General features: G+C 37.4%; 4 protein-coding genes across 5 annotated transcripts; 2 read left to right on the top strand and 2 right to left on the bottom strand.

The window, feature by feature from the left end:
- The first annotated feature begins 9334 nt into the window (after positions 1 to 9334).
- On the top strand, positions 9335 to 11766 carry LOC108855492 (ABC transporter G family member 19-like). Its single transcript, XM_018629337.2, has one exon. It carries the CDS (start codon positions 9472 to 9474, stop codon positions 11617 to 11619), a length of 2148 nt encoding a protein of 715 aa, XP_018484839.2. The 5' UTR covers positions 9335 to 9471; the 3' UTR covers positions 11620 to 11766.
- A 147-nt stretch (positions 11767 to 11913) lies between these two features.
- Positions 11914 to 14412, bottom strand: LOC108855493 (GDT1-like protein 3). Of its 2 annotated transcripts, XM_018629338.2 has the most exons (10): positions 14270 to 14412; positions 14079 to 14174; positions 13934 to 14002; positions 13714 to 13836; positions 13547 to 13645; positions 13396 to 13468; positions 12927 to 13015; positions 12669 to 12752; positions 12403 to 12462; positions 11914 to 12281 (listed from the first exon to the last, which is right to left on the bottom strand). In XM_018629338.2, the coding sequence occupies exons 2-10, from the start codon at positions 14145 to 14147 to the stop codon at positions 12093 to 12095; spliced, it is 855 nt and encodes a 284-aa protein (XP_018484840.1). In that variant the 5' UTR covers positions 14148 to 14174; positions 14270 to 14412; the 3' UTR covers positions 11914 to 12092. The 2 variants fall into 2 exon arrangements, with proteins under 2 accessions (XP_018484840.1, XP_018484842.1); XM_018629340.2 differs by lacking the exon at positions 14270 to 14412 and having other exon boundaries at positions 14079 to 14257.
- Positions 14413 to 21794: 7382 nt separating this feature from the next.
- On the top strand, positions 21795 to 22754 carry LOC108849389 (acyl carrier protein 2, mitochondrial-like). The gene is made up of 2 exons (XM_018622938.2): positions 21795 to 22115; positions 22368 to 22754. Exons 1-2 carry the CDS (start codon positions 21891 to 21893, stop codon positions 22542 to 22544), a joined length of 402 nt encoding a protein of 133 aa, XP_018478440.1. The 5' UTR covers positions 21795 to 21890; the 3' UTR covers positions 22545 to 22754.
- Positions 22755 to 23298: 544 nt separating this feature from the next.
- On the bottom strand, positions 23299 to 25406 carry LOC108848928 (uncharacterized). The gene is made up of 8 exons (XM_018622393.2): positions 24983 to 25406; positions 24777 to 24839; positions 24585 to 24680; positions 24324 to 24371; positions 24144 to 24215; positions 23970 to 24028; positions 23786 to 23879; positions 23299 to 23680 (listed from the first exon to the last, which is right to left on the bottom strand). Exons 1-8 carry the CDS (start codon positions 25292 to 25294, stop codon positions 23540 to 23542), a joined length of 885 nt encoding a protein of 294 aa, XP_018477895.2. The 5' UTR covers positions 25295 to 25406; the 3' UTR covers positions 23299 to 23539.
- Between the last annotated feature and the right edge of the window lie 2169 nt (positions 25407 to 27575).

Here is a 27575-nt window from a genome sequence, read left to right as displayed (position 1 = left end):
CGAGAATCGTCACCAAACCTCACTTTGCCAGTTATTCTTTTATCGATCTTGGAGAAGCACTCGAGATTACCTGTCATGTGGTTGTTAGCCCCATTGTCTAGGTACCACAAGTTATCTCTAGCTGCAGTAGTTTCGAGTTTTCTTGGTATAACCTTCCGTTCATTGAGATACACAACTTCATTCACCACTAACTCATCAGCCTCATGTGTAGTATCCTCTTCACTCTCTTGTGTTTCTTGGGGTTTAAGCAAGCGATCGGGACAGTTTTGAGAAAAGTTCCCTAACTTATCTCATCTGAAATATACCACTCTCGATGCATCTCTCTCTTGACGGTAGCATCATCCGTTCTGTTGATATTCATATCACATGTGACCTCTTCCTCGAACCATACCTACCACCTCTGCCTCTGCCTCTCGATGAATCATATCTGTCTTGGTAAGGTTGTGCTTGCGCTTGTGAATCTGCATTAGTGTACATAAGTTTGCTCCACCCTTGATCTTCTTGTTTCTCTTATTCCTTTTCGGAAATTCTCTCTTCCTTTGCTTTTAGCCGGCCCCCAATATCTTCAAAACTTGTATTATTTAGATCAAGGACTTGTTATACGGCAGCGGTGATGTGTATGTATTTCTTTCCCGGCAAGCTATGCAGAAACTTCTTAAGAATCTTCAACTCTTCGATAGTTTCACCCAAGGCCGCTGATTTTGTTGATAGTTCGGATATCCTCCCGACAAAGCTATCAATGGTATCAGACTCCTTCATCTTTAATCGGTTGAAATCTGCAGTTAAAGTCATCAAACGGGCCTCTCGCACATGATCAGCTCCCATGTGCCTCATCTTTATCGCTTCCCAAATCTATTTTGCGGTTTTAAGGTTTCCCACTTGAAGTATCAAAGACTCAGGTATTGATTGGAAAAGTAGTGCTCTTGCAACATCATTCTTATCTCCATTCTCTTCTCCTGGATCAATAGCTTTGTGAACCTTTAATGCTGTCTGCATTCTCATTGCCCATACCATATAATTAGTCTTATTGAGTAATAGACACTGTATGGACGAGGAGCAACTGCTCTTCATGTTGCTATTCGCTGTAACAATATCTTCCATGGTCTCTTTGATTCAATATAGGTTCTGATACCAATTATTGAATCAAACTCTCAACTCAAACTCTTATTATTAATCTCTCAATGTCTTAGAAAATAACTAAAAACTAAGACGCTAACACTCTTAGGATATTCTACACATTAGCATCATTTATATACAACTCATAAATATCCTAAACTCAATAGAAAACATATTCTTACATATAACTCTAAATAAATCAATCTTTTCTATTCCATAGTTTGGTAAGAAAATGATACCTTACCACTCAAGCTATCTCAAGTTTAAACCAACAGTATTTTAATTCAAAATCTTACATAAGCGTTCTGTTTTTTTTTTCTGAGAAACATAAGCGTTCTGTTTTGTTCTATTATTTTAGTTTATTGATTAGAAATGTAAAATAAAACTAGCGTACTGATAAGCAAATTTGTAGAATTTTCAATAGTTCTGATAATATGCGTGAAAAACATTTATAGTGAAATGAATGATGTAGTTGATCGGGTCAGAAATTTTTCGTCACCAAAAAAGCGTGTTTATGCACAAAACATCGCTTTAAATACAATTTGGTAGATGTCCCAATTTAAAATAGTACATGCATGTATGGTATCAAATTGTTCCTCGAGTAGAAGAAGCCAAATTGTATTTTTTCCAACTATCACCAAGTCAATAACACGACAAACACGCTTGTTTTATAGTTCTTCAAAAAAATTTATGTCGAAAGTGAAACATCATGAAAATAGTCTGATCTAGTACTGGATGATGTTGTTTGTCGAGTTCTTACACACCACGGCATAAGCTTAATAATTTCCTCAGTCTTTCCTGATTCACACAAATTATAGCATTTTTCCTTTAAATATATTTTTAATATTTTTGTTTTACAATAAGAAAACAATACTTTTTTATTACAACCAAACGTTTTTTGGTTAATCCGTTGTAATAGAACGTTATGTACGAATTAACAATATGGAAATTGCACCAAATAATCATCAAACAAAAGATAAATCACTTATTATCTAAAAAAATTCTCATCTATACAATTTGCCTCTTATACATAATATTGTCATATTGTCTTCGGATACAATCTTTGAAACCTGCAAGAATAAAAAAAAAGATTAATAATAATAATAAATCTGAAAAGTAATTTGTGGTTACCATTGATACACATATATTCTCTTTTTCTTCCTCTTTCTACCAAATCTATGTTTTTTGTTCATACTATCGTTTATAAGGATTCAAAGATTTCAATAAGAATTGCTCTCTTATTATAACTTAAGAAACTTACACAAAACTTAAGTTCTCAATCTCTAAACTCTTGCAAGTAATATCACAACTTTGATATCTCCTTATATAGAGTTTATATTGTCCTAATCCTAGTAGATAACATTAGATAACTCCTAATCATATTATGTCTCTATCTCCATATCTCGGTAGGATTAGGCCACTTGCTTACTCCTTAAGCTTCTTTATTCTTCAAGCTTCTTTATTCTTCAAGCTTATCTCTACAATTTCCCCCTTAAGCTTGAACTCCATTTTTGACATCCTGTACTCCTATGAGATCTCTCATCTCTTTGAACTTGATTCTCCCAAGCGGTTTGGTTAAGATATCCGCCTTTTGCTCATTTCCCGGAACATGCTCTACTTCGATCAATCCTTTCTCCACACATTCCCTAATAAAATGATAGCGTCAATGTATATGTTTTGACCTGCCATGGAATACCGGATTTCTTGTCAATGCAATAGCTGACTGATTGTCTATGCGTATCACAACTCTTTCATCTGATGAACCATTGATCTCTTCGAGTAAATCTTGTAGCCATATTCCCTGACGAGCCGCCTCTGTTCCGGCCATAAACTCTGCTTCGCAAGAAGAGAGTGCGACAGTGTCTTGCTTTTGCGAGGTCCAGGTGATTGGGCTCTTGCCAAGGTAGAAGACATGACCTGTCGTGCTTCTCCCGTCATCAAGGTCCACGTTATGACTGCTGTCGCTGTAGCCGATAAGTCTTGTAGGTGTTGAGCGCTCAAAGGTTAAACCCAATGTCGTAGTTCCTTTAAGATACCGAAGACATTGCTTCATCGCTGCGCCATGGCTTTCTTTAGGATCCTGCATACAGCGACTCAACACTCCGACACAGAAAGAGAAATCTGGTCGCGTGTGAAGCAAGTAACGGAGACAACCTACATTGCGTCTGTACCTGGTTCCATCTATAAACTTCTCGTGTTCATACTTAGCAAGATTTAGTCCTGAATCCATCGGAGTGTGAACCAAGTTGCAGTCATTCATTCCGGCTTCCTCCAATATCTTCATAGCATAACTCCTCTGGCTCAAAGTAATTCCATCTCGATGCTGAGATACTTCTATTCCCAAGTAGTAAGTTAACCTTCCCAAATCGCTCATCTCGAATTTATTTGCCATCTCCCTTTTAAACTCCATAATTGCATCAGTGCTTGTTCCTGTAATAAACAAGTCATCAACGTAGACTGCAACAACAAGAAGCTCCTTTTGCACTACCTTCCGATAGACCGACGGTTCTTTTGAACATTTGTAGAACTGTAGTTCACTCAAGATTGAATTTAGTTTGTGATTCCATGCTCTAGGTGCCTGTCGCAAGCCATATAAAGCCTTATGCAATCGATACACCTTGCCTTTGGACCCTGCAACTTCAAACCCTTCCGGTTGCGTGACGTACACGACTTCCTTCAACTCACCGTGCAAGAAAGCTGTTTTAACATCAAGGTGATGGATCTCCCATCCTTTAGACGCCGCCAAGCTGATCAGAAGTCGTATCGATTCTTTTCTCGCCACCGGAGCAAACACCTCGTCATAGTCTACTCCATGTATTTGCACATATCCTTTAGCCACAAGACGTGCTTTATATTTGTTGATGCTGCCGTCTGAGTTACGTTTCAGTTTGAATATCCACTTTAGTCCTATTGCCTTTGCTCCCGGTGGTAAGTCTACAAGCTCCCATGTTCCGTTCTTTGCTATAGAGCTTAGTTCATCTTCACAAGCCAGCGTCCACTCTGTTGATTCTTTAGTCAATTCGTCGTAAACACCATGGTTAGTTAATTCTCAAAAAAAACACCATGTTTAGTTATTCGTTGTAAATTTAGTCAAACTACGAGGCAAACATCCACCGTAAAGGCTTCGTAAAACTTTTTTTTGAAGTACTCAGTAAAAATTTCAAAATTATTTCATCATCCACTATATATAAAATTTACGATAAATTTACATGGATGCCCATGTTAATTGCTCGTAAACTATTACGACGAGTTTATGTTGACGTATATGTAATTCTTAGTAAAATATTTCAAGGATTTAACAAGCACTAACTCTAAAATGCTTGTAAATGTAACTACAAATTTAATTGATTGTTCTTACTTTTATTTTTCTAAATAAATTTAAAATAACTATAAATTATTAAATAATTGAAAATTTATGAAGTATAGTTTATAAATAATATTCAAATATATAATACTAAAAAAAACTAGTGGTTGAGGACGTCGTTGAAGAGCTCTGGGCTGCTCACGTCATTTCTTCTCTCTAACTCTGCCTCCTACTCCGTGGAACAGGCTGTTGAATCTGGAATCCCGAGTTTCCGCCGTCTAAGCTGCAACACCTTTTGCATTTATGGACTTCTGACGATCAAAATTTTGAGATGACCTTCGACGGATACCAAGAGAGCTTGTGTCGCATCCAAATCAGACTGCAGCCGAGAGGTCCTCTCATCCCGTCTGTGGAATAAGACAAGGTCGCCATTGGGACATGGTTAACGGATCATATTCTTCGTCTATACGTCCCTTTTTAAGGACCACCTTGAAAATAACAAAACAAGGTAAATTATATGAAATTATTAAATTAAAAAAAAGTAATATATATAAAATAATGAATGTGCAAATTTTCTCGAAAATCTTGTCCACCTCTTGTGTAGATAACTAGACGGGCAACCCATCCAGAAACTGTTACGTCAGCTGAGTCTGGTGCTCTTCACTCTAAGCAACAATGATTTTGTGGAGCTTCTCTAACGTCCAGGGATCCACGAAAACACCGTCTAGTGTGTAGCCTGAAAATGTCTGAAAGAGATGGCTGCCGTTTGACCTATATGACCTATTAAAAATAAAATTTATTAAAATATAAAAAAATTTTTTTTATCAAAATCACTTACCATCTGTAGAAGAACACCGGCTTTGGGTGTTTGGCCGGAGGTGTGAATCCATCAGCTAATTTCCCTGCTCATCCCTCATCATGCGAGAGGCAAGAACTGAGCGGCGACTCAGGTCGAGTGAGGGTTGGTCCAGTAGCATATGAAAGCATCGCACACTTCCTTCGTGAGGTAGGGAAGGATGAGACCATCACATACTTCCTTCGTGAGGGAGGGAGACAGTGTTTGTTAGGTGTGTCTTTGCATTTGACACAGCACCGTCTTCGCCATCTTATTGATCCCGACGGATTAATTTCATTTTTGTTGAAAATACACAATATTATAAAAACAATATCATGCTATTAGAATTATTTTAAAACTTTAAATATTTTTTTCTAAAAAGAAACTTACCGCAAAACATTAGAACCATATGGTCTTAATGTGCTCCGGTGTTAGGGTCGAATTAGGATGCTGCTCCATGAAATAACCTTTGATCGTGTCAAAAAGACTATGTCTCACACGACCACCAACCACATGACAATCATGACTCTTCATATATGTGAACTTTAGACCTTATTCGACACAACTAAAGAGATCTAAAATGTAACCATAAGAGAACTTCACTTCTGATGTCACCCAGCTAAACAACACCGCATTTTCTTTTGGTAACAATCTGAATATCAAAACTGGAATTTTCCATGGCAGTTTATATGTAACTCACTTCTTGAGTAAATATCAGGTAAGTTCAACCTTGATTTTTTTATGTCTTTTGTCTTTTCTTGGACGTTCAATATTGTATTCATGATATTGTCGAAAAAGTTATCTCTACATGCATCACATCAAGTGGCACAAAAGAAGATCTTTCCAGTATATCAGCTTCCAAAATATATTTCTCTCATGCAAATTGTGTGGACCCCTTAATGATAAGATCCAATTACCTCATTACGAACAGTTTTTAGAGCACCGTAGTAATCAATTTACTCTTCGATTTGTTCTCCACTTAAATATGGAGGAGGAGTGTCTGGTACAACTATTTTGTACCTTAACAATGTTTTGTTTCTTCGGTACAGATGGTTAAGGGGAAGATAGACGATGACAATGAAACCAACATGTTTTCCTACCATACTTCAGTTGAAATGGATCAGTCATTCCAAGATAATATAAATAAGATAATCTCCCAAGTGTAGTCCATCCAAATAGCATCGCATAAGCAAGAAATTCACTTATGATCCACATAAGAACTCCTCACATCGTAAATTTTGTTTTTGTTGAACAATCATACATTCCGATCCATGTTGACCATAAATCCTTCAATTCATGTATGGTTGTAGTAAACATCTAGTGGCCGTTTTTGATGCTTCGGACCAGGAATTAATATGCTTAAGAAAATAAATTATCATTTCATGCACAGCTCCAGTGGCAGTTTGAACGTCGTATGAATGATTTGCTACAACAAATATTATCTCCCAAACATGCCAAATGGACTATATTCATATGTGCATAAACCAAGATAAACATTTTGAATATTGGTAGTGAAACTGGGTGTACCATATTAAAATGTTTTCACGCTCTTACATCTAATGGATGAATGACCTCTCCATGCTTCTCGACATGTTCACCATGTCATCTCATCTCTCCAGCGGTCCTATTAGATTGCTATAATCTTTTCAACTTGCCTTATAATTGGTAGGTATCACATCCTTTCGTATGATACCCTATTCTTCCCACATCCTTGCGGTAGCTTCTCATCGTCTTTCTAGTATATAATGCAATTCTTGATGCAAACATCTTTCATCTCTGAGACAACCCAAGATATAAACCAATTTTTGAATCTCATAATAAGAACTTGATGACATGTTGTCTTCTAGCAAATACTCTTTAAACAACTCGGTCCATCCATCCATGCAATTCTTATGATCAGCTTAATATTCATCATCCTATCTGCTAGAGACCGTTTAGAGAAACCTACTGTGCAACCAATGTAGATTGGCTGATTTGCATCAACTAACATTTTATAAAATCTTTGTGCATCCAAGTTAGGTTCTTTAATATTTCTAATTTCATCAGCTATTATTGTAGTAGCTTTTAAAAATATATATGTAACCATGTCATGAACCTTATCATGATCTCCCATCTTCTCATGGTGGTAACTATTTTCATTATGCAAATGAAGTGGTTCTTCACTTTTTCAAGCATCTTTAAATTTACCATTACTACTAATAGCTTCATTCTCACCATAACCCTCTCTATTTTGAAACCAAATATAATAATGTAGTGAAAATTTTCTATTTACTAAATTGTTCCATATAGTTTAACTATGGGCAAATTTTGTATTATTTCACTTACGACAAAGACAGAACATCTTACCATTTTTTTGCATGATTGGTGTACAACCATGAACATGTACATCTCCATATCGTTGAGAAATTCCTTCGCTACACTCCCGTCAGAATCTTTGTAAGTATACATCTAACTTCGTAACTCAAAAATATTTTCATCACGAAAAATATTTCTTTTCATTCACGTTTCTGGATATTCTTTTTTATGGTGTATCTTACATTTTCGAGAGAATGATATATATATAGGAAATTTTTCGTCATTGGTAGGTAATAATTTAACCACACAACAAAATGGTTTACAAGTCTTTTAAATCGGTATAACAACAACTTTACGAGAAAACTGGTGAGGTAACCCACAACAAAAACTTTTCACTTAACATTTTACTTTTACTCGTACATTAATCATTAAATAATTTTAAAGAATAACTTATAAAAATATTAATTATTTTACAACTGATTTACGACGTAAAGTTATAGTAAAGTTATATGTGTTTTACAGTGAAATATTGTCCTCGTAAGTAAAGTTATATGTGTTTTACAGTGAAATATTGTCCTCGTAAGTTTACTTGAACTTACAATTATTTTTTCTTTCCACGTATAAATAGTCGTTAACTCGTCTTAAATTTACATCATTCCAAATTATTCGTAAATATTCATCTTTAGACGCATGTTGTTTGGCAGATGCAGTTTCTTGCGGTTGTGTCTGCATCATTTTCGTTAATACTAATTTTATCAGCGTTCAAATTTAATTGACACTAGACGCAGCGTTCTGTTACAGCGTTGGATGCATGTAGCTGCGTCTGTCAAACAAACAAAAATATAGCCGCAACCGCAAAAAGCTGCGTATGCCAAACAAATAGTCTTGTGGTATTTAAAAGGATACGCTATTATTATTTGGGAAAACTGCCAAATAAATCCCTAATTTTTTCTACTTAACGTCTTTTGTTGTAAGAGCTGAAATACATATGGTGTATGTTATCAGCCGTTTTCAAATCTGGATCCTTCACTCTTTTCGCAATTGCTACTTGACAAAGTTGAGATTTGAGTTAGACTGCAACTACTGGAGATTAATTTTCATTTAACTAGAAGATGAGATTTTGGGAATTTTGGAGAATAAGGTGTGGTAATTGCAGATTTGGGACGTTTATGTTAGGCTAAAACGACATAGTCTTAGTAGGTAACTGTGTTCAGTTGACTTTTGAGATGTTTAAAATGGCTTTGTCAAACAAAATTTGGAATTTAAATGGGAAACTTGAAATAATATGGCATTTAAATAGTTCACTAATGAGTTTAAGCTTTTTTATTAAATTTGAAAGTTGGAGATATTTTTGGCAGTTTTCCCATTATTGTTTTTAGTAGGAGTGGGCACTTTACCCGATATCCGAAGTGGCATCCGAACCCGACCCGAAAAATCCGAACCGAAATCCGAACCAAAGTAGCAAAATACCCGAACGGATATTAAGTTAGGAGAGATTGGATATTCGAACCCGAACGGGTAATATCCGAATCCGAATAGATATCCGAAGATAACCGAACATATATATACTTACCCTTATTTTTAGTTTTTACTCTGTTTTTTTATTGGTGGGGTATATGTGTCAAACCAACTCATCCTTTCTGACGAATAGTCCAACTTCGGATTTTCTTTAAATGAGACTTAAAATATAGTTTCATGTCGTGTAAATGACAATTTACTTTCATGTAGGAAATGAACCTTGACAGACGGTTTTAACTTATAAATACTCAACGTAGCGGACCACTCTTGTCCATTATTAAGAGAAGCAGTACTTGTAAGAACTTTCTGATTTCACAAGAAAGCATATCAGTTTGTTTCCATAACTTAAAACGGTAATTACGAGCTGTATTACTATTTTATCAGTTCTCTCAAAAATACCGAGATGCAACGTGCTTTGGAGGAACCGCACTGTACCATTTCCGTCGGATCACCTACGCTCGTGGAGTTGCTAACAGACTGCGACAGTTTCCGGAAAGAAGACTCGAGCTCTGTCCCCAACAGAAGCGATGATCCAGCTCATAGCATTATACATGTCGAGGCTTTGCACGTAAAACCTGTGCGGTTCGTCTTAGCCTTTAACAATCTTGAATACAAGGTCACATCTCCCCGGTGGTTTGATTTCTCGCGGCGGCGGCCGCGAAGCTCCAACACAGTGAAGACTCTACTCGATGATGTTTCAGGAGAGGCTTGCGATGGAAATATCCTGGCCGTTCTCGGTGCAAGCGGGGCCGGGAAGTCCACCTTGATCGATGCACTGGCGGGACGTGTTGCAAAGGAGAGTCTCCGAGGGTCTGTGACGCTAAACGGAGAGAATGTTTTGCAGTCACAGCTGTTGAAAGTGATATCAGCATACGTGATGCAAGACGATCTTCTCTTCCCGATGCTCACCGTTAAAGAAACATTAATGTTCGCTTCCGAGTTTCGTCTCCCGAGAAGCTTCCCCAAGTCAAAGAAGATGGAGCGCGTCCAAGCCGTAATCGACCAGCTAGGTCTCAGAAATGCGGAAGATACGGTTATAGGAGACGAAGGACACCGTGGCGTCTCCGGCGGAGAGAGGCGACGCGTTTCGATCGGTATCGACATCATCCACGACCCTATTGTCTTGTTCCTTGACGAACCTACATCGGGGTTGGATTCCACCAGCGCGTTTATGGTGGTGAAGGTTCTTAAACGAATCGCTCAAAGTGGCAGCATCGTGGTTATGTCGATCCATCAGCCTAGCACTCGAATCATAGAGTTGCTTGATCGCCTCATCATCTTATCTCAAGGGAAGAATGTTTTTAGTGGCTCTCCGGCTAGTCTTCCTCACTTCTTGTCTAAATTGGGACATACAATCCCTGAGAAAGAGAACATCATTGAGTTCGCACTCGATTTAGTTCCAAAACTCGAAGGGTCCACTGAAGGAACAAGAGAGTTGGTTGAGTTCAATGAGAAGTGGCAGCTAGACAATCTTGGACTCAGCCAATCAGCTCGAGCCACCCCACAAGGCTTATCTTTAAAAGAAGCAATAATTGAGAGTGTATCAAGAGGCAAACTAGTCTCGGGATCATCTGGAGCTAATCTCACTTCCACGGAAACAGTATCTTCATACACAAATCCGTCACTATTCGAAACGTTCATATTAGCCAAACGTTACATGAAAAACTGGATCCGGATGCCTGAGCTCCTAGGAACACGGATCGCCATCGTTATGGTCACCGCATTTCTCTTAGCCACTGTCTACTGGAAGTTAGACAACACTCCAAAAGGTGCACAAGAGAGATTGACTTTCTTCGCATTTATCGTGCCCACGACGTTCTACTTGTGTTTAGACAATGTACCGGTTTTTATCCAAGAACGATACATTTTCTTGAGAGAGACAACTCGCAATGCGTACAGAACATCTTCTTATGTCATGTCACACTCCCTGGTGTCCCTACCTCAGCTTATTGCCCCGTCTTTGGTATTTTCCTCGATAACATTCTGGACGGTTGGTTTGCGCGGCGGGTTAGAAGGCTTCGTCTTCTATTGCCTTATAATCTACGCCTCGTTTTGGTCTGGATCCTCCGTCGTTACTTTCATATCCGGTCTTGTTCCGCATATCATGTTAAGTTACATGGTCACCATTGCCTATGTCGCCTACTGTTTACTCTTGAGTGGGTTCTACGTTGTCCGTGATCGTATTCCGAGCTACTGGATTTGGTTTCATTACATTTCACCTGTAAAGTATCCATACGAAGCTGTGTTAATCAATGAGTTTGATGACCCGTCTCGTTGCTTTGTTAAGGGAGTCCAAGTATTCGATGGTACGCTTCTCGGAGGAGTTAGCGATGTGAAAAAGGTGGAGCTTCTTGAAACGCTAAGTACATCTCTAAGCAGGAGGATAACACAGTCCACGTGCTTGAAGACTGGGTATGACTTACTTACACAGCAAGGTATTACTCAATTGAGTAAGTGGGATTGTTTGTGGATTACGCTAGCTTCGGGGCTCTTCTTTAGGATCTTGTTTTACTTCGCCTTGCTGTTCGGGAGCAAAAATAAGAGGACGTGAAAGTAGTAGTCACCATATATATATTTAAAAGTAAAGCTTGAAACTTTAGCGTATTAGAGCACTACTAATAATGGGGTTATTTTAGGTGATGCTCTTATGTTTTCTAATATATTTTCAGTTAAATACTTAATTAACTTTTCAGTATAATGCATAATCTGTTATATTATTATGAATCTCACTATGTGTTCAAAAAGAATAAAAATGAATCTCACTTATTTCGATCCATTTCTCCACTTTTGACTACCCGAATGCTCACCAATGAGTCAATCACACCCTTAATTAGTTTCGTTACACTTAAAGCAAAAACATTGGCTTTGGATTACTTTGGTTTCGTCATCGAACCCATACAACAATCAAAGGGGAAAAATTATACAGAGAGATATTTTTACTTGAGATGTCTCTAAAACTCACTTTTCGCAAGCAAAGGAAAGAAGCACATTTAGAATGCAGAAATGTAGCATAGTGCAAAACAACTACAGTGGAGGGTAGAAATAGGAAGAGACTGAAAAGCCGAGGAAGAGTAAGCCCCCAACAGTAGCGACCGTGCGTTGTGAGATCCTTGAAGCCAACATGCTTCCTCCTACAACCGCCAGCGATGTACAAATTGTGTGTCCTACTGATGCCCCTATCGCCACTCCTATAGCGTTCTTGTGCGTCGCCAACTTCACATGAGACACAAGTAGATTGTTTTGATAACCCCCACAAGTTTAAATCTTAGCGGGCAAAGTCCAAAGACTGAGTTAGGTATGGAAAGAATGAGAGATGAAAAGGACTTTCTCTTACAGCTATTGTTGCAATCTGGCTACGGTCTCCCCATTCGGCTAGAAAGGTTAAGATGAAGGACTGCACATAGATAAATGAGAAAGGTCAAAGTTATCTTTGAGAAAAATATTAGCATGTATGACAGGAAAATGGAATTGTATGTAACCTACGACTCTATAAATAAATAAACCTTGAGAAATTCAAAGCTCAATTACTGGCAAGTATGATCAATGTACTTTTAGCTGTAAACAAAACACGCGAAAGCATCTAAGATAACAGAAGAAAACCTCTAGAAATATTGGGGTACAAAATCTTGAGAAAAAGCGACGGAAGGGTGTCTTCCCTTGGCCTGACTCAAGCTTCTCCTCAACCTTTAGCACAAATAATGGGAAGTTAGTCAACGTCATAGTTCATAAACAAGTCCAGGAACAGAGAATGGAAAGATATTTCTAACTTCAAATGTGAGTAAACTAATAAGAAAGTCACGCAAAATCTCTAGCAAGAACCAAACAAGTGGCAACATAGGTAGCTCGAGAACTACTTACTTCCTCCATTTCCTTCTTCTGATTCGACTTTGAATCAGATGACCTCCAAGCAATGTAGAGAAGTCGTAGACCAAAAAATGCATAGAGAACTGCATGATCAAAGATGTAAGAATATGATCCTTCAATGAAACTCACCCACATAAACTTCTTATTAAGTGCAACAATGCTGACAGAGATATGAGAATTCAATAATAATGATAGCTGCCTTTCTAGTAAACACTTCAAATCCTTACATTTTAGGTACCAAGCTATACAGTTCAAGTCAGGTAGAGTTGTATATTGTGATCATAAGAGCCATAGAAATATGATTGGACAAGTTGTAAGCTATGGTTAACACAAAATGGGGGACAAAAATCATAACCATATAGTATGCAGACTAGAGGTTACATACATACCCCTCTCAATATATCTCAGCTAACAAAATGTAATCAATAAAAGAAAATGTTAACAGTGGGACACTAAACATTACCTGTAGCAGCGCTGTTAGTGTGCTTCCTCGAAATCAAGTTTGGCACTATCCTACCAAGTCCAGTGGAAAGTATCTATACAGAATAAAGGAGAATCATAAGGAGAATACACATTACCCTTCCTTTACAAATCCCAAGAGATCTAGCACTTACGGTCATAACAAACAAAGCTGAAAGAGCACCAGACAAAACAGTAGCTTTCGGGTGTCGCATAGCCATCAGTGCCGCTATTATGAAAGTCTCATCGCCAATCTGAGAAAATAAAGATTACACTCTGACTTGGAACCAAATCAACACAAATCGAAAACAGGGAAACGAACCTCGGTGACAAGTATCATGGAGAAACTCGAAAACAAAGCATCAAAGACACCAGGGCCAGTGCCTTCGAGGTTCAAATCAAGATTGTCACCAGCAGCATCAACTCCGATTCGATCAGTGCCAATCTTCAAATCGAAAATAAGAGAATCTATGAATCTTTAAAAGCTCTCTATAGAGATTCAAATTCGAAAAAGCAAAAAGCGAAAAGCAGATTCAAATCACCATTCCACGACGGCCAAGCTCTTTACCAGATCGTTCAGATTCCTGCGTCTCATTATCAACCCCAGAATCCTAGTAAAGGAGCAAAATCGTTATTAGTTATATAAAAGAACAAAAATAGACGAATCCATCGAGGAAAATGTAATACCTGCGCAGAGATGGCGGAAATGAAGATGAAGAAGAAGACGAGAAGCAGGCGGCGGGTGATGAGACCCATGAGGTGATATGCGAGAGTAGAACAGATCTGTGATTGACGACGACGAATCCGTTTTCAATTTCTAAATCTGAGAAACTATGAGACGTTGGGATCTGAGAAAAAGGTTATATAAATGTACTTACGAGTTACGATTCAGAAAATCATTAGGAGAGAGCGTGTGAATAATCCTTGCGATGCTGCTGCGAAACAGGGATCTTTGTGGGATTTGAACCGAACGCTATGTAACTACGGTAAATTGAAATTTCACGGTAATAAACATACTCCAATTTCCGATTTTTAGTAGATGACATTTTAGAAAAAAATTATAATTATTATTATTTTGTTGAAAAAAAATTATGTTTCAATTTGTAGATCATTTTCGTTTTCAATATAAAATTTATTAATTTTTATACAATATGATTTTTTATATTTTACAAAAATTTTTTAGTGGTTGAAATTTTTTTTTTTTTTAGTGGTGGTTGAAATATGATAAGTTAGATAATTAATAATATCTTATTACAAAATGTAAAAAATTAAATATTTTGTTAAAATGTATGCCCAATTTAAAACGAATATATATATATATATATATATATTGGCTAACAAAAATTGGTTTTGTCTTTTCATAATTTTTTATTATTTTAATAATAACAACTATGAATTTCAAGAAAATTAATTTAACTATTAATAATTTAATTTATTAAAAGTTGAATAAAATGATAAATGAATTATATAAATTTAATTTTTAATAAATAAAAATGCATATTACTCTTGTGGAACGTCAAGAGTATAATCTGCCGACAAAAGAAAAATATAACTAGATTAATATTCTGGTTACCACCGTTACAAATACATTTACAAAATCAATGTCCCACATATACTTAGGAATTAGGATCTGTTCCTATAGTGTTTTTAAAACCAGAATGGAAGCTGAATCAGAAAATATTTAGATCATGATTCAATATAATTTGATCGAATCAAATCTAGTTCAATAATTTGGTTTAATATATTTTAATATTATATAAATTTAGAATAATATTTATATATATGATACATAATTACAATATAAATAAATATCAGATATAAAACATTATAAATATAAATAAACTACTTTTTGTTTATATAGTTGGTTTACAAATTTTTGATGGTTTTAATGATTTTTATTCAATTTAGTAGTTTTGAGATCTAATCCGGTAACGATTCATGTTCGAACCAATAATTAGATCCAACCCAACTATATAACCGGTTCATGGTCGAACATGTTCTAAAACCACCGAATCAATCCGGTTTTTAAAACACTAGTTCTAATACAACATGAAATAAATATATTATTATATAAAAAGGATTTTCTTTGTGAAAACATCGTAGCCTAATGGTTAAGATCTAAAGGCTTCTACACCCAGGTCTGGGGTTCGGCTCAGATGATGCAGTTAAGCGTAGATCTTCATAAGACATATAGTATTGTCGGTTGTCGAATTGTCTATGTAATCTTTCTATTAATTGTAATATCATAATAAATCAGCGTTAAAAAGGATTTTCTTCTCTATCTGGGGGCTCCACGTCGGATGCTAGGTAAGAAATTTGGGAGTCGTCCAGCTGACACGTGTCCACACATCCAAGCGCTGCGCTTTGTTAAATGAATTTGTGTTATGGGCTTGAAGATAGAGGGTTTAAAAAAAGATATTACAATATAAAGAAATGAACAAAGGGATTGGTCCAAGAACAAACCCTAAACCGGAAACCGGTTCTATCCAACTGGTTACTACGAACCGACACAGAACCATCAGAGCAAGCTACATCTTCTGAGCGAAACTCAAACTCTGACTGCCACATCGCAAAACGGCCAATTCATCATCAGAAAAGCTCTCGTCCACCGCAGGAGAGAAGGACCCATCTTGAACCGAGACAAGAACAGACCTGGAAAACTACTACTACACCGACACCAAGTGTGACACCCCTAATCTTAGATGACTGGAAATTAACATGGTATATATCCCTTGAAGGCTGGCCCAAAGTTCTAGAAATACTTCAGTCACCTTAGACCAGCAATCATAGAACACCAACGCTCCTATCACATATCACTCTTGTCTTTTCAACATGACAAAGGAATACCCGATAGTTAGTTCATCCCTGACAAAAACAATTATCATATGAAAAGCCATCATTTATAAACATCTTTTATACATTTTTTGTCAGCTCTTTTATATATTATCTATTTACTTCAAACATTTTACAAAGCGTTATAGTTTTATCCTACACCCAAAAATGTTCTTAAGTAAATATACATCAAAAGGTATGTTGCAAGGACAACAAACCTACCGTGATTATGACGTTTCTTTTAGTCCAAAAGAGTAAGTCTCCTGTCTAAGGGTTACATGCACACACGAATGAGTTGTGACTAACTAGTTTAATGAGTGAATCTAGATACAAGTACACAATCAATAATAAATCAAACAATTATCAAATCCATATACACTTTACCGTCAGACAATTGACGGTAAAGTCAACTAATGTCAGGAACTTTTCCTTGTGGGTGGATTATCCGTCAAACAATTATAAACATGATATGGACGGATAATCCGCCCACAAGGAAAATTTCCTGACAGTAATTGACTTTACCGTAAATTATTTACTCAACCACTTTATCATAATTTTATACCACTAAGGCACCAATCATATATTTTTACTTTTCAATAAATTATGCAACACTCAGTTATTTAAGAAAACAAGCCAGAAATCGGACCCTCCGGTGGTCTGGATAGTCCTATTAACTCAAAAGCGTAAGCCCTACTAGAAGTGTCTTGAAGCTTAGCCGGAGGTAAGAATAAAAGTTGGTTAACTGGTCCAACTGGTGGAACACTAAAAAATAGGCTGAATAGGATGGGTGCGTGGACAGGATGTCGCGTAATGTCCTTGTTCTCCACATGTGAAACAAGTGATGTGAAATGGTATAGCCGTTAAAACTGTCCCAACGGCCGGACAATCTCACCTAACATGGCCCAGATGGCCACCACTAAAACAAGTCAGGGTTATAGATCTCGGTCCTCCCGAACGACCTCCCCAAAAAACTCTACCTCCTCGTCCTCTCTGCATAATCGAAGAGGGATGATTCTGGAATGGATAAGATGGGCATTTTAGTGGTGCGGAATGGCTAGCAAAAGCTCTCTCAGCCTAAATGACTTCCTAAACATTCACTGCACACTCAACTAGATCAGCAAGCCTATCAAACTCCACTGCTTCGAGTCTACTTCGGATATCCAGGCTAAGTCCCCGAAGGAACTTTCAGATAATCATCATCTCGTCCTCTTGGCCATAACGTACTTCCTGAGACAGGTAAAGCCTACCTCATACCTCAAAACTGATAATCCTCCCTGAACTAGCTTCATAAACTTGATCTCCAATTGATCACAAGTCTCCAGGAAAAAGCACTTTCTAACGAACGTTGTACGGAAGTCAACCTAACTCATACCAAAACCTCCAAAATTCTTCTCTACACATAGCCACCAACTAATGGTGTCCTTCTCCAGATATTTAAACAGTCAAGTCCTTCTTAAATTGTACCAGACAATGAGTTACAACGAAGTTCTGTTTGAGGTTGTGCAGCCATGCATCAGGGATTGGTTCCTCCTTGGTAATGCTTCGTCTCCAAGCTCTTCATAATCATGACTATCTTCAGGAAGTCTGAATGAGAAGTGGTAGGTACTAGATCTGGCTGAGCATGATGTGAATTCAGTGCTTGATGTTGCAAATTTACCATCTCAGTCATCAATTCTAGAATGGCCACTATATGCTGCCAGAATAGGTGCGGCAGGGTCTGGTGGAATATGACCGGTAGGAGATGCATCATCTTTTGGATGATTTACGTATATCGGACCATTGTGTACCACATCTAGCTCGATGTTCATAATGTACAGGTCTGGAGACAAAGGCATGTGCACAGGTGTTTCATCATATGACCCTTCAGACGGGTCAGTCTTAAAGCTAAAGCTCGAAAGTGGTACTAAAAGCTTGAGCTCAGAAGTGTTTCTGGAGTAGATGGTGGTGAAGAGTCTGAAGATGTTGATGAAATAGGAATCAGGAGGTTTGGACCTCCACGACATCCAAAAAGTGCTTGGCTCGGTGGAATCCGCAACGAAAGATCACAGTAAGTTTCTACTCAGTTCTATATATCCCTAAAAGAAGGAGCAAACCAGCATGTTCTAATTATCCTTGTGACACATTTTTTTCCGAAAAACATTTGAAACAAGTCTCATTCTAGCATCGTATAACAATGCTCTGATACTACCTTGGTGACACCCCTGATCATAAATGACCAGAAATGACAAGTTCGATGTCCCTCAAAGGCCGACCCGAGATTCTCGAAATACTTTGAATCAACTTAGAACAGCAACCAAAGAACATCAACGCTCGTATCAGATATCACTGTAGCCTTTTCAACCCGACAAAGCAATAACCGATAGTTAGTTTGTCGCAAACAAGGACTAATATCATATGAGAAATCATCATTTATAAACATCTTTTATACATTACTTATTTACTTTAAACATCTTACAAAGGGTTATAGTTTTATCTTACGCCCAACAACGTTTTAAGTAAATATACATCAAAAGGTATATTGCAAGGACAAGAAAGCTACTGCTGATTATGCCGTTCCTTCTAGTCCAAAAGAATAAACATCCCGCCACCTAAGGTTTATCTGTATACACACGAATGAGTCCTAAGTAACTAATTTACTTAGTGAATCTAGATCCAACTACACAATCAATAATAAATCAAACAATTATCAAATGCATATACATGATCATGCAAGTATTAGTATACTAAACTTTAGTATATCAACCAATATTGTTAATTTTTATTTTAAACATCACTACCACAACATACGCTCGTCACCATACTCATATAATACAATATATATACTAGACCCGAGAAACCACTAAGGATAACTGAACCTAATGAGTTAGCGTCACCATCATCTTCAAACTCCAATATGAAGATTTGACACTGCTCGTCATGCTGTACACGGTTTCGAGGGAGCTACCCATCATCGTGTCTTTACGACCTTGTTCCGTTCGCAGGACCAAGTCACGGTAATGCAGAAACTTTAGGGATAGTGAATATAATAAGACTTCACATGTTTTTACTTCCAAAATAATTTCAAAATTAAAATTTATTTTAATTAATCCATATTTAATCCTTAATTAATAAAATATTAAACCATAATTAGTCTAGAATTATTTTATAATTAATCCAAGATTAATCCATAACTAATCCATAATCGTTTGATTATAATGTCATACTTATATTCAGGAGAAGTACTAAGAATCGAGTTAACCTCAAGTATAAGTGTTTACACTAAGTAAACACAACAAAAGTCACAAGAATTCAGAGACTTTACTAACTAACTGAAATAATTTAATTCCATTCAATCACACACTCATATGTGATTTATCACCACATCCAAAGATAAGTCTTGAAACTGGCTTGGACAAGACTTGACTTGTAATTGAGCAAAGCTGAATGGACCTGAGAATGGTTAAGGTTGGATTGGTTACTATGTTTAACTCAACAACTCATCCGTCACTGCACCGTACCAAGAGACTGAATGGCTCCAAGGATTGATTGGACTGTTAGCTTAACTCCTTAACCAAGTATTGAGAGTTAACGGTTTAATGGAAGGGATCAAGTTGATACTTCAGTCTTCACTCGACCACTGTCCTAAATACAGAGCAGTTCAGTTCAGAACATCAACAATCCTACATTTTGGTTCAATCTAAACAACTTAAATCAATTTAGTTGAAGATCGGTTCTACTCTTCCTAGATCAGATAAGCTCAGTTAAGACAAGTTTGATTCAGGAAATGATCACTTCAGTTCAGCTTAGGTCTAGACAATTCACATCAGTTAGTTAGCGGTTCAAAAAAAATTAATTCAAAGCGAAATTACCAACCAATCATAACTAATTTGATTCAGGAAATGCTGTCCTTTCCTTTCTCTAAATCTATCTCCAACCAATCATAACTAATTAAGAAAGGAAGCAAGCACACACAAGAACTTGTGATTGTCATGTGCCAATTACTAAATAAGTTAAGCAAGCAAGAAGGTGCATGGCATCAGACCTTTCATGATTAGGCAACCAGACTGAAGAGGTGCTGAACAAGAAACAGATCAAGAGAAATTTTAGAAGCTGGTCGATAATCTTCGGATAGTTTCCGATTAAAATTTCTTGTCTCTTGAATTTCATTCTGATTTCGACTAACCTTGTCCAACTTGAATAAAGCTCAACCAAAATAATTACAACTCAACCAGAACTATCAGGGGAAGGCTTTTTGACCACAAGACAGCGGCGTTGAGGCATTGATTCACCGGGTTGATTTTTATTTAATTCTGGTCGAACCAACTTGAAACTGGTTGAGCGGGATTATTCTCGACCAAAAATTCATTGGTTCGTGAGTGTCATTAGACCGAGAGCGATGACCTTAAAAAGAAAATGAGTGAGGTCCACCAGAAGATTCAGGTGGAACCGCCGTAGATGGGATGAGCCAGACTCCACACGCGTCTCGATAAGGATAAAAGGAGACATTGACCAGAAGACACAGTATTGTCCCTTGACACAGGTCCCCTTAAAACAGCTAAGGGTTTTGTCAACCTCTGAAGTGGACGAGTTACCACTGGTCACGGCAGCCGACGACACCAAAGACGATCTCGCATCCATTAAGACGCTAGAAGCCTCAACAGTACAAGGAAATCAGAGAGAATGACGAATGTGAGAGGACCTCTTGACTACTATTAAGCACCAGAACCGCCAGATTTATTAAGGAGGAACTCGAAAACCACCACACGCGCCGCCACCAACCGCATGCCGGAGACCGAATCGAAGAGGAGAAAGCTATTGGTTCATGCGTGGGAGATCCAAAAAGTTGACTCCACCTCCACCCAAGACCCTCTAACTTTGCCATCCCTCCAAGAACCTTTGACAACCACCGACACTAAATACGCCGCAGTTATATCTAAATAAATTTTCGCTGGAGAGCTTAGAGATCTGAGCATCTTAGAGAGAAGAGAACAAAGGAGACGACGAAGCCAGAGCCTATCATTGAAGGAAGCTGAAGAAGCTGTTGCTTTCGACTGCCAGAGATTATAGAAATTTTTGGTTTTATTTGGACATAAAGTAACTATTAGCAATAGTGCTTTGAATATTGGTAACAAATGTTTAGTTGCGGGTTCGATTCTCCTTAGGATAATAAGCCACATTTTCTTTATTTTTGTTTTTACCCATATATTTTTTAGGATTGGTTCTGGATGAAGCGAAACAAAAACAAAGAAGAAAAGAAGTTTTGGAGTCGGTTAACTTTTTTTTTTGGTTAATGTGGATCTATTATAAAGTTGAATTTTTATTCTATAAACTTTATTTTAAAATAGTGTAATTAATTACATTATTTTAGAGTAAAATATAGAGATTTTTTTGTGTACCATGGGAGATGTCTAAGAGAGATGTCTTAGAGAGAGGTGAGAGCATCTAGAGAGACCATATGAAATGATGGCTATATTAACTAGAGATTTTTAGTCAGTCAAAGGTTATTGTAACTGTGGTGCCTACCATTTCGTAATGGGCTCCGGATTCAGATATACGCACAAGAGTCCAATGCTTTGAATTATGCTACGTCGTTTGGCAACTCATCTAACGAAATCTTTTCTTCGACCTCTCTTAAAAAACGAGAGAAAGAGAAGAAGGTTCTAGGGTTTATTTCTATTAGCAAGAGAAATGGCGTCGAGAAATGCTCTACTTCGATACCTTAGAATCAGTGTCACGCCTCCTACTCTCCGAAGCTCCAGCATCGCTTCTCATCATCGAGGCGTAGCTCCCTTGTACGTTATTCTTGGTCGTCGTTTCTCCGAGGAAGTCAGAGGGTCGTTCCTCGACAAATCCGAAGTCACAGATCGTGTTGTCTCTGTTGTCAAAAATTTCCAGAAAGTAGAGCCTTCTAAGGTATTTGCGAACCTCAGTTCTTCTACCACCGCCGATCTAGAAACCCATTTAGTTTGATTTTTGATTGGAATGATAGATTTGCTGAATTTTAGTGGTCTCTGAATCTTTGCGTTGCTTTATTCTCCAAATTTGTGTTCTTTTGTTTTGTTTTGTTTTTCTCTCTATGTGGACAAGAACCTGATGAAGCATATATATGTGAGTTTGATTTGACTTGATACTTAAAAAAAGTAGGTGTGATTCGTGTCGTTGCAGGTGACACCAAAGGCACACTTCCAGAATGATCTAGGGTTGGATAGTTTGGACACAGTGGAGGTGGTTATGGCACTCGAAGAAGAGTTTGGATTCGAGATACCTGATAACGAAGCAGATAAGATACAGTCCATCGATCTTGCTGTTGAGTTTATTGCTTCCCACCCCCAGGCAAAATGAGCCGCCTAGGAAAATCAAACATGTTTCTTCGCTTGAGTGAGACATTTTCAGTTTCTTTCTTTTTCTCATGTTTGTTAATGCATCTATAATTAAGTTGTCTATTGTATGGTAGTAGATCACAATATTGCATATGGAGACTTGTCTTCCTTATTACCATCAAACAATACTCCCATCCATTTCAATGTATAAGATGTCTCTGAATTTTCTTCATTTCATTTGATGTTTCTATGCAAAAATTTTATATGATTGATACATATGACTAGTTGTTATACTCTGTAGCGTCTCTATGTGGTGAGTTATTTTAATCTTTGCGTAAGAAGAACATATATTTCCATTTAAAAGAGATTTCAAAGAAAACATGGGAGCTAGAAGACACAACACTGTTGTGTTTTTCATTATTTAATAGATGAGGAAATAAGACAACTGATCACATTTAGTGATAACTCTAAATGCATCAAACAACCTCCAGCTTAGGAGCCAAACTTGCAATCACATATTCTATGGCAGCTTTAGCTTTAGTTTTTCTCAAAAGACAGGCTTCATGTAGTCACGAACGTTGGTCAGGATCTCAGGGACAGACCATTCCTTGAAATGTCCTAACGCGATCTCTAGATGCTAAAGCTTCGTCGCTGGGTTCAGAAATATGATAAACGCACCGATTTTGAATATTTACTCCTCAGTTGTTTATTTCCCTAAACAATGCATTATGCTAGTTTTGATTTTGAATGCGATATATATGATCAAAAGAAAACTATGGTTTCAAAATGTTATTTAGAAAAGATAAAATATAAAACCTGAATCATGCCACTATGACATACAATGAAGACTAAAATTATTTGTTACATGTAAAATCAAATAACAATGTTAAGCCAGTCACAACACCAGCTGGAGAGTCTGGTCTAGCCTAAGAAGGCAGGTTGTTCCAGTGACATAGCTCCACAAAAGATAATATTAAAAAAAATCACGATTACAAGAAACTGAGAAAGGAATCATCATCATCTTCTCCTGGGTGCGGAACCGCGCTGAATGGCTGCTGGTGCTTGCCCTTGAGTCCCCGCAGTTTGTTCTTCAGCCATGTTACTCGCTTGTGTCACAGCATTCATCACTATGAGTCCAAGTGGTATCAAGTACATCCACTGTAATAATACCAAAATTTCAATTATTTTCAAGTCACATCCACGGTTTATAATTTCATTATGTAAAACGAAACTAATGTGTGTTTACTCTAATATAAAACTCACATATTTTGCCCAAAATGATCTCTCAACTGGCGCTTCTGCTTCACCTTCCATATTCTCGCTACTGCCAAGAATCTCCTCCGTGAATATCGGAGTCCTGCGTAAAGACAGTTTACCAAATAAGGTTAAGTTGTATGTCAATAACTCAAAATCACTTGAATAGATGTACACCAACTGATGTTTCTACCTTGGTGCCTGCTCACTACTCCTCAAGATAGTGTGGGAGTTAAATGTCCATTTTCCTGGCTATATTAAACACAAAACATTTATCACACTCTAAATCAATACCATTCTAAGAACCAGGTTCAGTAAACAACATATCAGAACTTTTTAGAATACCATTCTAACATGTGTTACTTACAAGTTTCAACTGTCGAGGATACGGGCATGCTCCAGGAGAGCCGTAACTGACCGCCAAAATGTTGGCACCATCCTGCAATTGAGTAGGAAAGTGTGACAAGTAAATAAATAGCGAGAAACTAATTGTCACACGACGCTGAAACCTAAACTGTAAGAAAGTGATTCAAAAATAATATATTACCATGTGTATAACGATATGCTCATCCAAACCATCCCGTGGAAGACATCTCTGTAATCAAAGTTACAGCGTATTAAAACCATGTAGATAGAGCAGAGAGAGAGAGAGAGAGAAAAGAAAGTAACAAAAGGCAAGCAATTAGTAATGGCAATGAAACGTTTCTAGGTTTTAATCATTCCAAGGTAACAGGTTTGGACTTATATCAACTGCAAACTTGAGTACTTAAGGTCAAAGATTGAAAAAAGGGTGAAGAAGTGAACTTACAGCTCTCACAGATGCAATCACATACTCTCTCCCAGGTGGAGTGACAACATTAGATGGGAGTCTTATTCTATAAAAGTCATCTCCTTTCAGCAGATTCTACAGAAGGAGTTTTCACAATAAAGACATGAGATTCTACACTTTGTGTTTTTCAAAAAGAAAAAAAAAAATAAAGAAACAAAAACCAGTACTTACTTGAAAGGCAGCTTTCTCTTCATCAGAAAACTCATTCCTAGAGAACCGCAGTTTCGTTAATGTCTGCATCCGACAAGATTTAATGGTAAATTAGCAAATCAATTTTGAGTTCTTTGTAATATACCACTTCACCAAAGTCCGAAGCTTTATCTCCGATTCTCTAAACTAAGATAGATCGATGGATGATGGTGGGGAAGAGAGCAGACCTGACCACCATGGCTCCAAGTCTTGAGGCGAGCGGAGAAAGTACCGGCGGAGGAGAAACCAGAGTCTCCGAAGGCATGTTCGAGGGTGAATTGGATCTTGGAGTCCAGATCAGGATCCGAGTACCGTCTACGGGTACTCGGAGCCTGCTTCGGAGGTGAATCGGTTGTAACCGGTTCCGGCGAGCGAGGATGGGATCCTCCCTCAAGACCAAACTCCTCGTCATCCAGGAGGAGCTCGTCTGATTGGAAAGCAAAGGAGGATGTGAATAATAAAGTGGAAAAGAAGAAGAGCACAAGTGTTAGATTCGGCATGGTCACCGTCGTCTTGTTCAAGCAAGCGATCTGAGCCGGGAGGGAGAGAGAGAGAGGTCTGGACTTTGGATCCAACAGACGAACAAAAGACTTGTTTTGTCGACGAACTTTAGATTCGTTAAATTGCAATTGAGCCCTTAGTATTTAATAAATATTCACAATCCCTGAAAATTCTGAGGGAAACCAAAAAAAAGTTGAGTATTTGCACTCCATACCCATACAATTTACCATATTTAGTGATCTAAATAAAACAAAATTTGATCAAGATATTCCACGTATTTTCTAAAATATATACCAAACTATTCTTCAATACAACCGGTTAACTTTTTCTTCTTTGTTCTATTCTCTACAATTATTATTTACATATGTTTATTATTTTGTTTTATTCTCATTACCAATTTATCTTTTCTTTTACGTAGTTATGTAAATATTATAAATAAATATTATTATTTATATGGGAAAATTGACTTTTTAATCCTCAACTTTCAAAAATAAGCTAAAAAAATCTTCGACTCCAAAATACGCCATTTAAAATACAAACTCCTGGTCAAACACGAAAAAATCATCAACTATCTTTGACCAAGCCGTTTTATCATCCTAATTAATCTTCCGTTAAATAAGACTTAACAGCCGTTTAGTCTCTAACGGTGTCGTTTTGGAAAAATAATAAAAAACCTAATCTAAACTCGAAAATCCCCATTTCATCTCCCTCAAATCCTTAATTTTTCATCTCTTCTCTTCTCTAACCTAATCTACTACACTGCTAACATGAGGCGTTTGACGTACTCTCGTGGTATTAGGCTTGTACAAGGCATGAAGTTGTGGCATCTGCTTAATAGATTACCCGTCTTACCACCACCCTATAGATTAGGAAACCGTGGTCGACCAAGCAAGTATGAGAGAAAAAAAAGGTCAGAATGAATCTTCTTCATCAACAAAATTATCTCGAGAGCAGGAATGTCCCAAGAACAAGCACATCCATCGACAGGAATGTCCCAAGAACAATCACAAGAGGTGCCTCAAGGATGAGGTGTTTGTGGTTGTAATGACTCTTGTAATCACTCTGTTTCTGATGTTTCTTTTGAACAATCATCTCTTGCTGTTTTTAATGACTCTTGTAATGACTCTTTCAATGCTTTTGGATGCTTTGTCTTTTGCTTTTGGATGATTTGTCTTTTGAATGATTGATATTTTGGATGTTTTATGTGGATTTTTTTATGTTTCAGATGTTGTCTTTTTCTTTGTCTTTGTCGATTAAGATTAAACATGTTTCAAACTTTGTCTTTTGTCTGTCTTAGTCATGTCATAGATCGAAAATTGTCTCTACAATGCTTCACTTAAACATAACATAATGTCATACACCAAACACAAGAACACAATGTCATAAACCAAATACATTCTAAAAGAAAGCAGTCATGATGCTAGAGAAGAGATGAGATAGAGAACGAGAGAGTTTGTGAGCTAGAGAACGAGAGAGTTTTGTTAGAAAAGAGAAGAGATGAAAAATTAGGGATTTGAGGGAGATGAATTGGGAATCTTCGAGTTTAGATTAGTTTTTTTTATTTTTCAAAACGACGCCGTTTAGAGAATAAACGACTGTTAAGTCTTAATTAACAGAAGATTAATTAGGATGTTAAAACGGCTTGGTCAAAGATAGTTGATGATTTTTTCGTGTTTGACCAGGAGTTCATGTTTTAAATGGCGTATTTTGGAGTCGAAGGTTTTTTGGCTTATTTTTGAAAGTTGAGGATTAAAAAGTCAATTTTCCCTTATTTATATTTGAGTTTGTGAGGTTTGATCAAGCCCATCAGACTTGTTCATCGGCTGGGCAGAGTTGCACAAATTACGCGTGGACAACTTATGGGCCTAATAGATAAAGCCCATTAGGTTAAGTGCTGACAATACAAAAAAGGAGAGATCACGACATGGATCTCTAAACCAAGCTTCTGGGAGGCACGAGCCTCAAGCATCCAGGAAGGCTTCCATGGCGTCTCTTAGAGAGATAGAGTAAGCTAGAGATGATTGGTTGTTCTAGGCTTAACTCTTAGCCATGTACTCTTGTATTATCTCTTTATACTCTCTAGGGTTTGCATACCCAGGAACAGAGAGAGAGTAATGGTCTTGTAAACCACATCGGAGGTGTTTTCCGATACTTCATAGTGGATGTTGTGGATCCTGGATCCACCCCAGATATAGTGTGTTGCGGCGTGAACTGGGTGAAAAACTCTTATGTCATGAACAAGGATTGAATCAATGGGAAAGATCAAGGGACTAGGGGATT

This window comes from Raphanus sativus, chromosome 4 (genome assembly GCF_000801105.2).
Source record: "Raphanus sativus cultivar WK10039 chromosome 4, ASM80110v3, whole genome shotgun sequence".
Taxonomy (NCBI): Eukaryota; Viridiplantae; Streptophyta; class Magnoliopsida; order Brassicales; family Brassicaceae; genus Raphanus; species Raphanus sativus.
The sequence above is the reverse complement of the archived record's forward strand: the minus strand, read 5'-3'. Positions and strand labels throughout refer to the sequence as shown.

Excerpts from the sequence above, each read along its gene's own strand:
- LOC108855492 (XM_018629337.2), top strand. The coding sequence starts at position 9,472 with ATGCAACGTGCTTTGGAGGAACCGCACTGTACCATTTCCGTCGGATCA.
- LOC108849389 (XM_018622938.2), top strand. The coding sequence starts at position 21,891 with ATGGCGTCGAGAAATGCTCTACTTCGATACCTTAGAATCAGTGTCACG. Across the intron at positions 22,116-22,367 it reads AGAAAGTAGAGCCTTCTAAG|GTGACACCAAAGGCACACTT; the intron begins GTATTTGCGAAC and ends GTGTCGTTGCAG.
- LOC108855493 (XM_018629338.2), bottom strand. The coding sequence starts at position 14,147 with ATGGGTCTCATCACCCGCCGCCTGCTTCTCGTCTTCTTCTTCATCTTC. Across the intron at positions 13,646-13,713 it reads CCATGATACTTGTCACCGAG|ATTGGCGATGAGACTTTCAT; the intron begins GTTCGTTTCCCT and ends TTATTTTCTCAG. Across the intron at positions 12,282-12,402 it reads GCCAGATTGCAACAATAGCT|TTGGCGACGCACAAGAACGC; the intron begins GTAAGAGAAAGT and ends TCTCATGTGAAG.
- LOC108848928 (XM_018622393.2), bottom strand. The coding sequence starts at position 25,294 with ATGCCGAATCTAACACTTGTGCTCTTCTTCTTTTCCACTTTATTATTC. Across the intron at positions 24,681-24,776 it reads AAGAGAAAGCTGCCTTTCAA|AATCTGCTGAAAGGAGATGA; the intron begins GTAAGTACTGGT and ends CTCCTTCTGTAG. Across the intron at positions 23,681-23,785 it reads GATCATTTTGGGCAAAATAT|TGGATGTACTTGATACCACT; the intron begins GTGAGTTTTATA and ends GTATTATTACAG.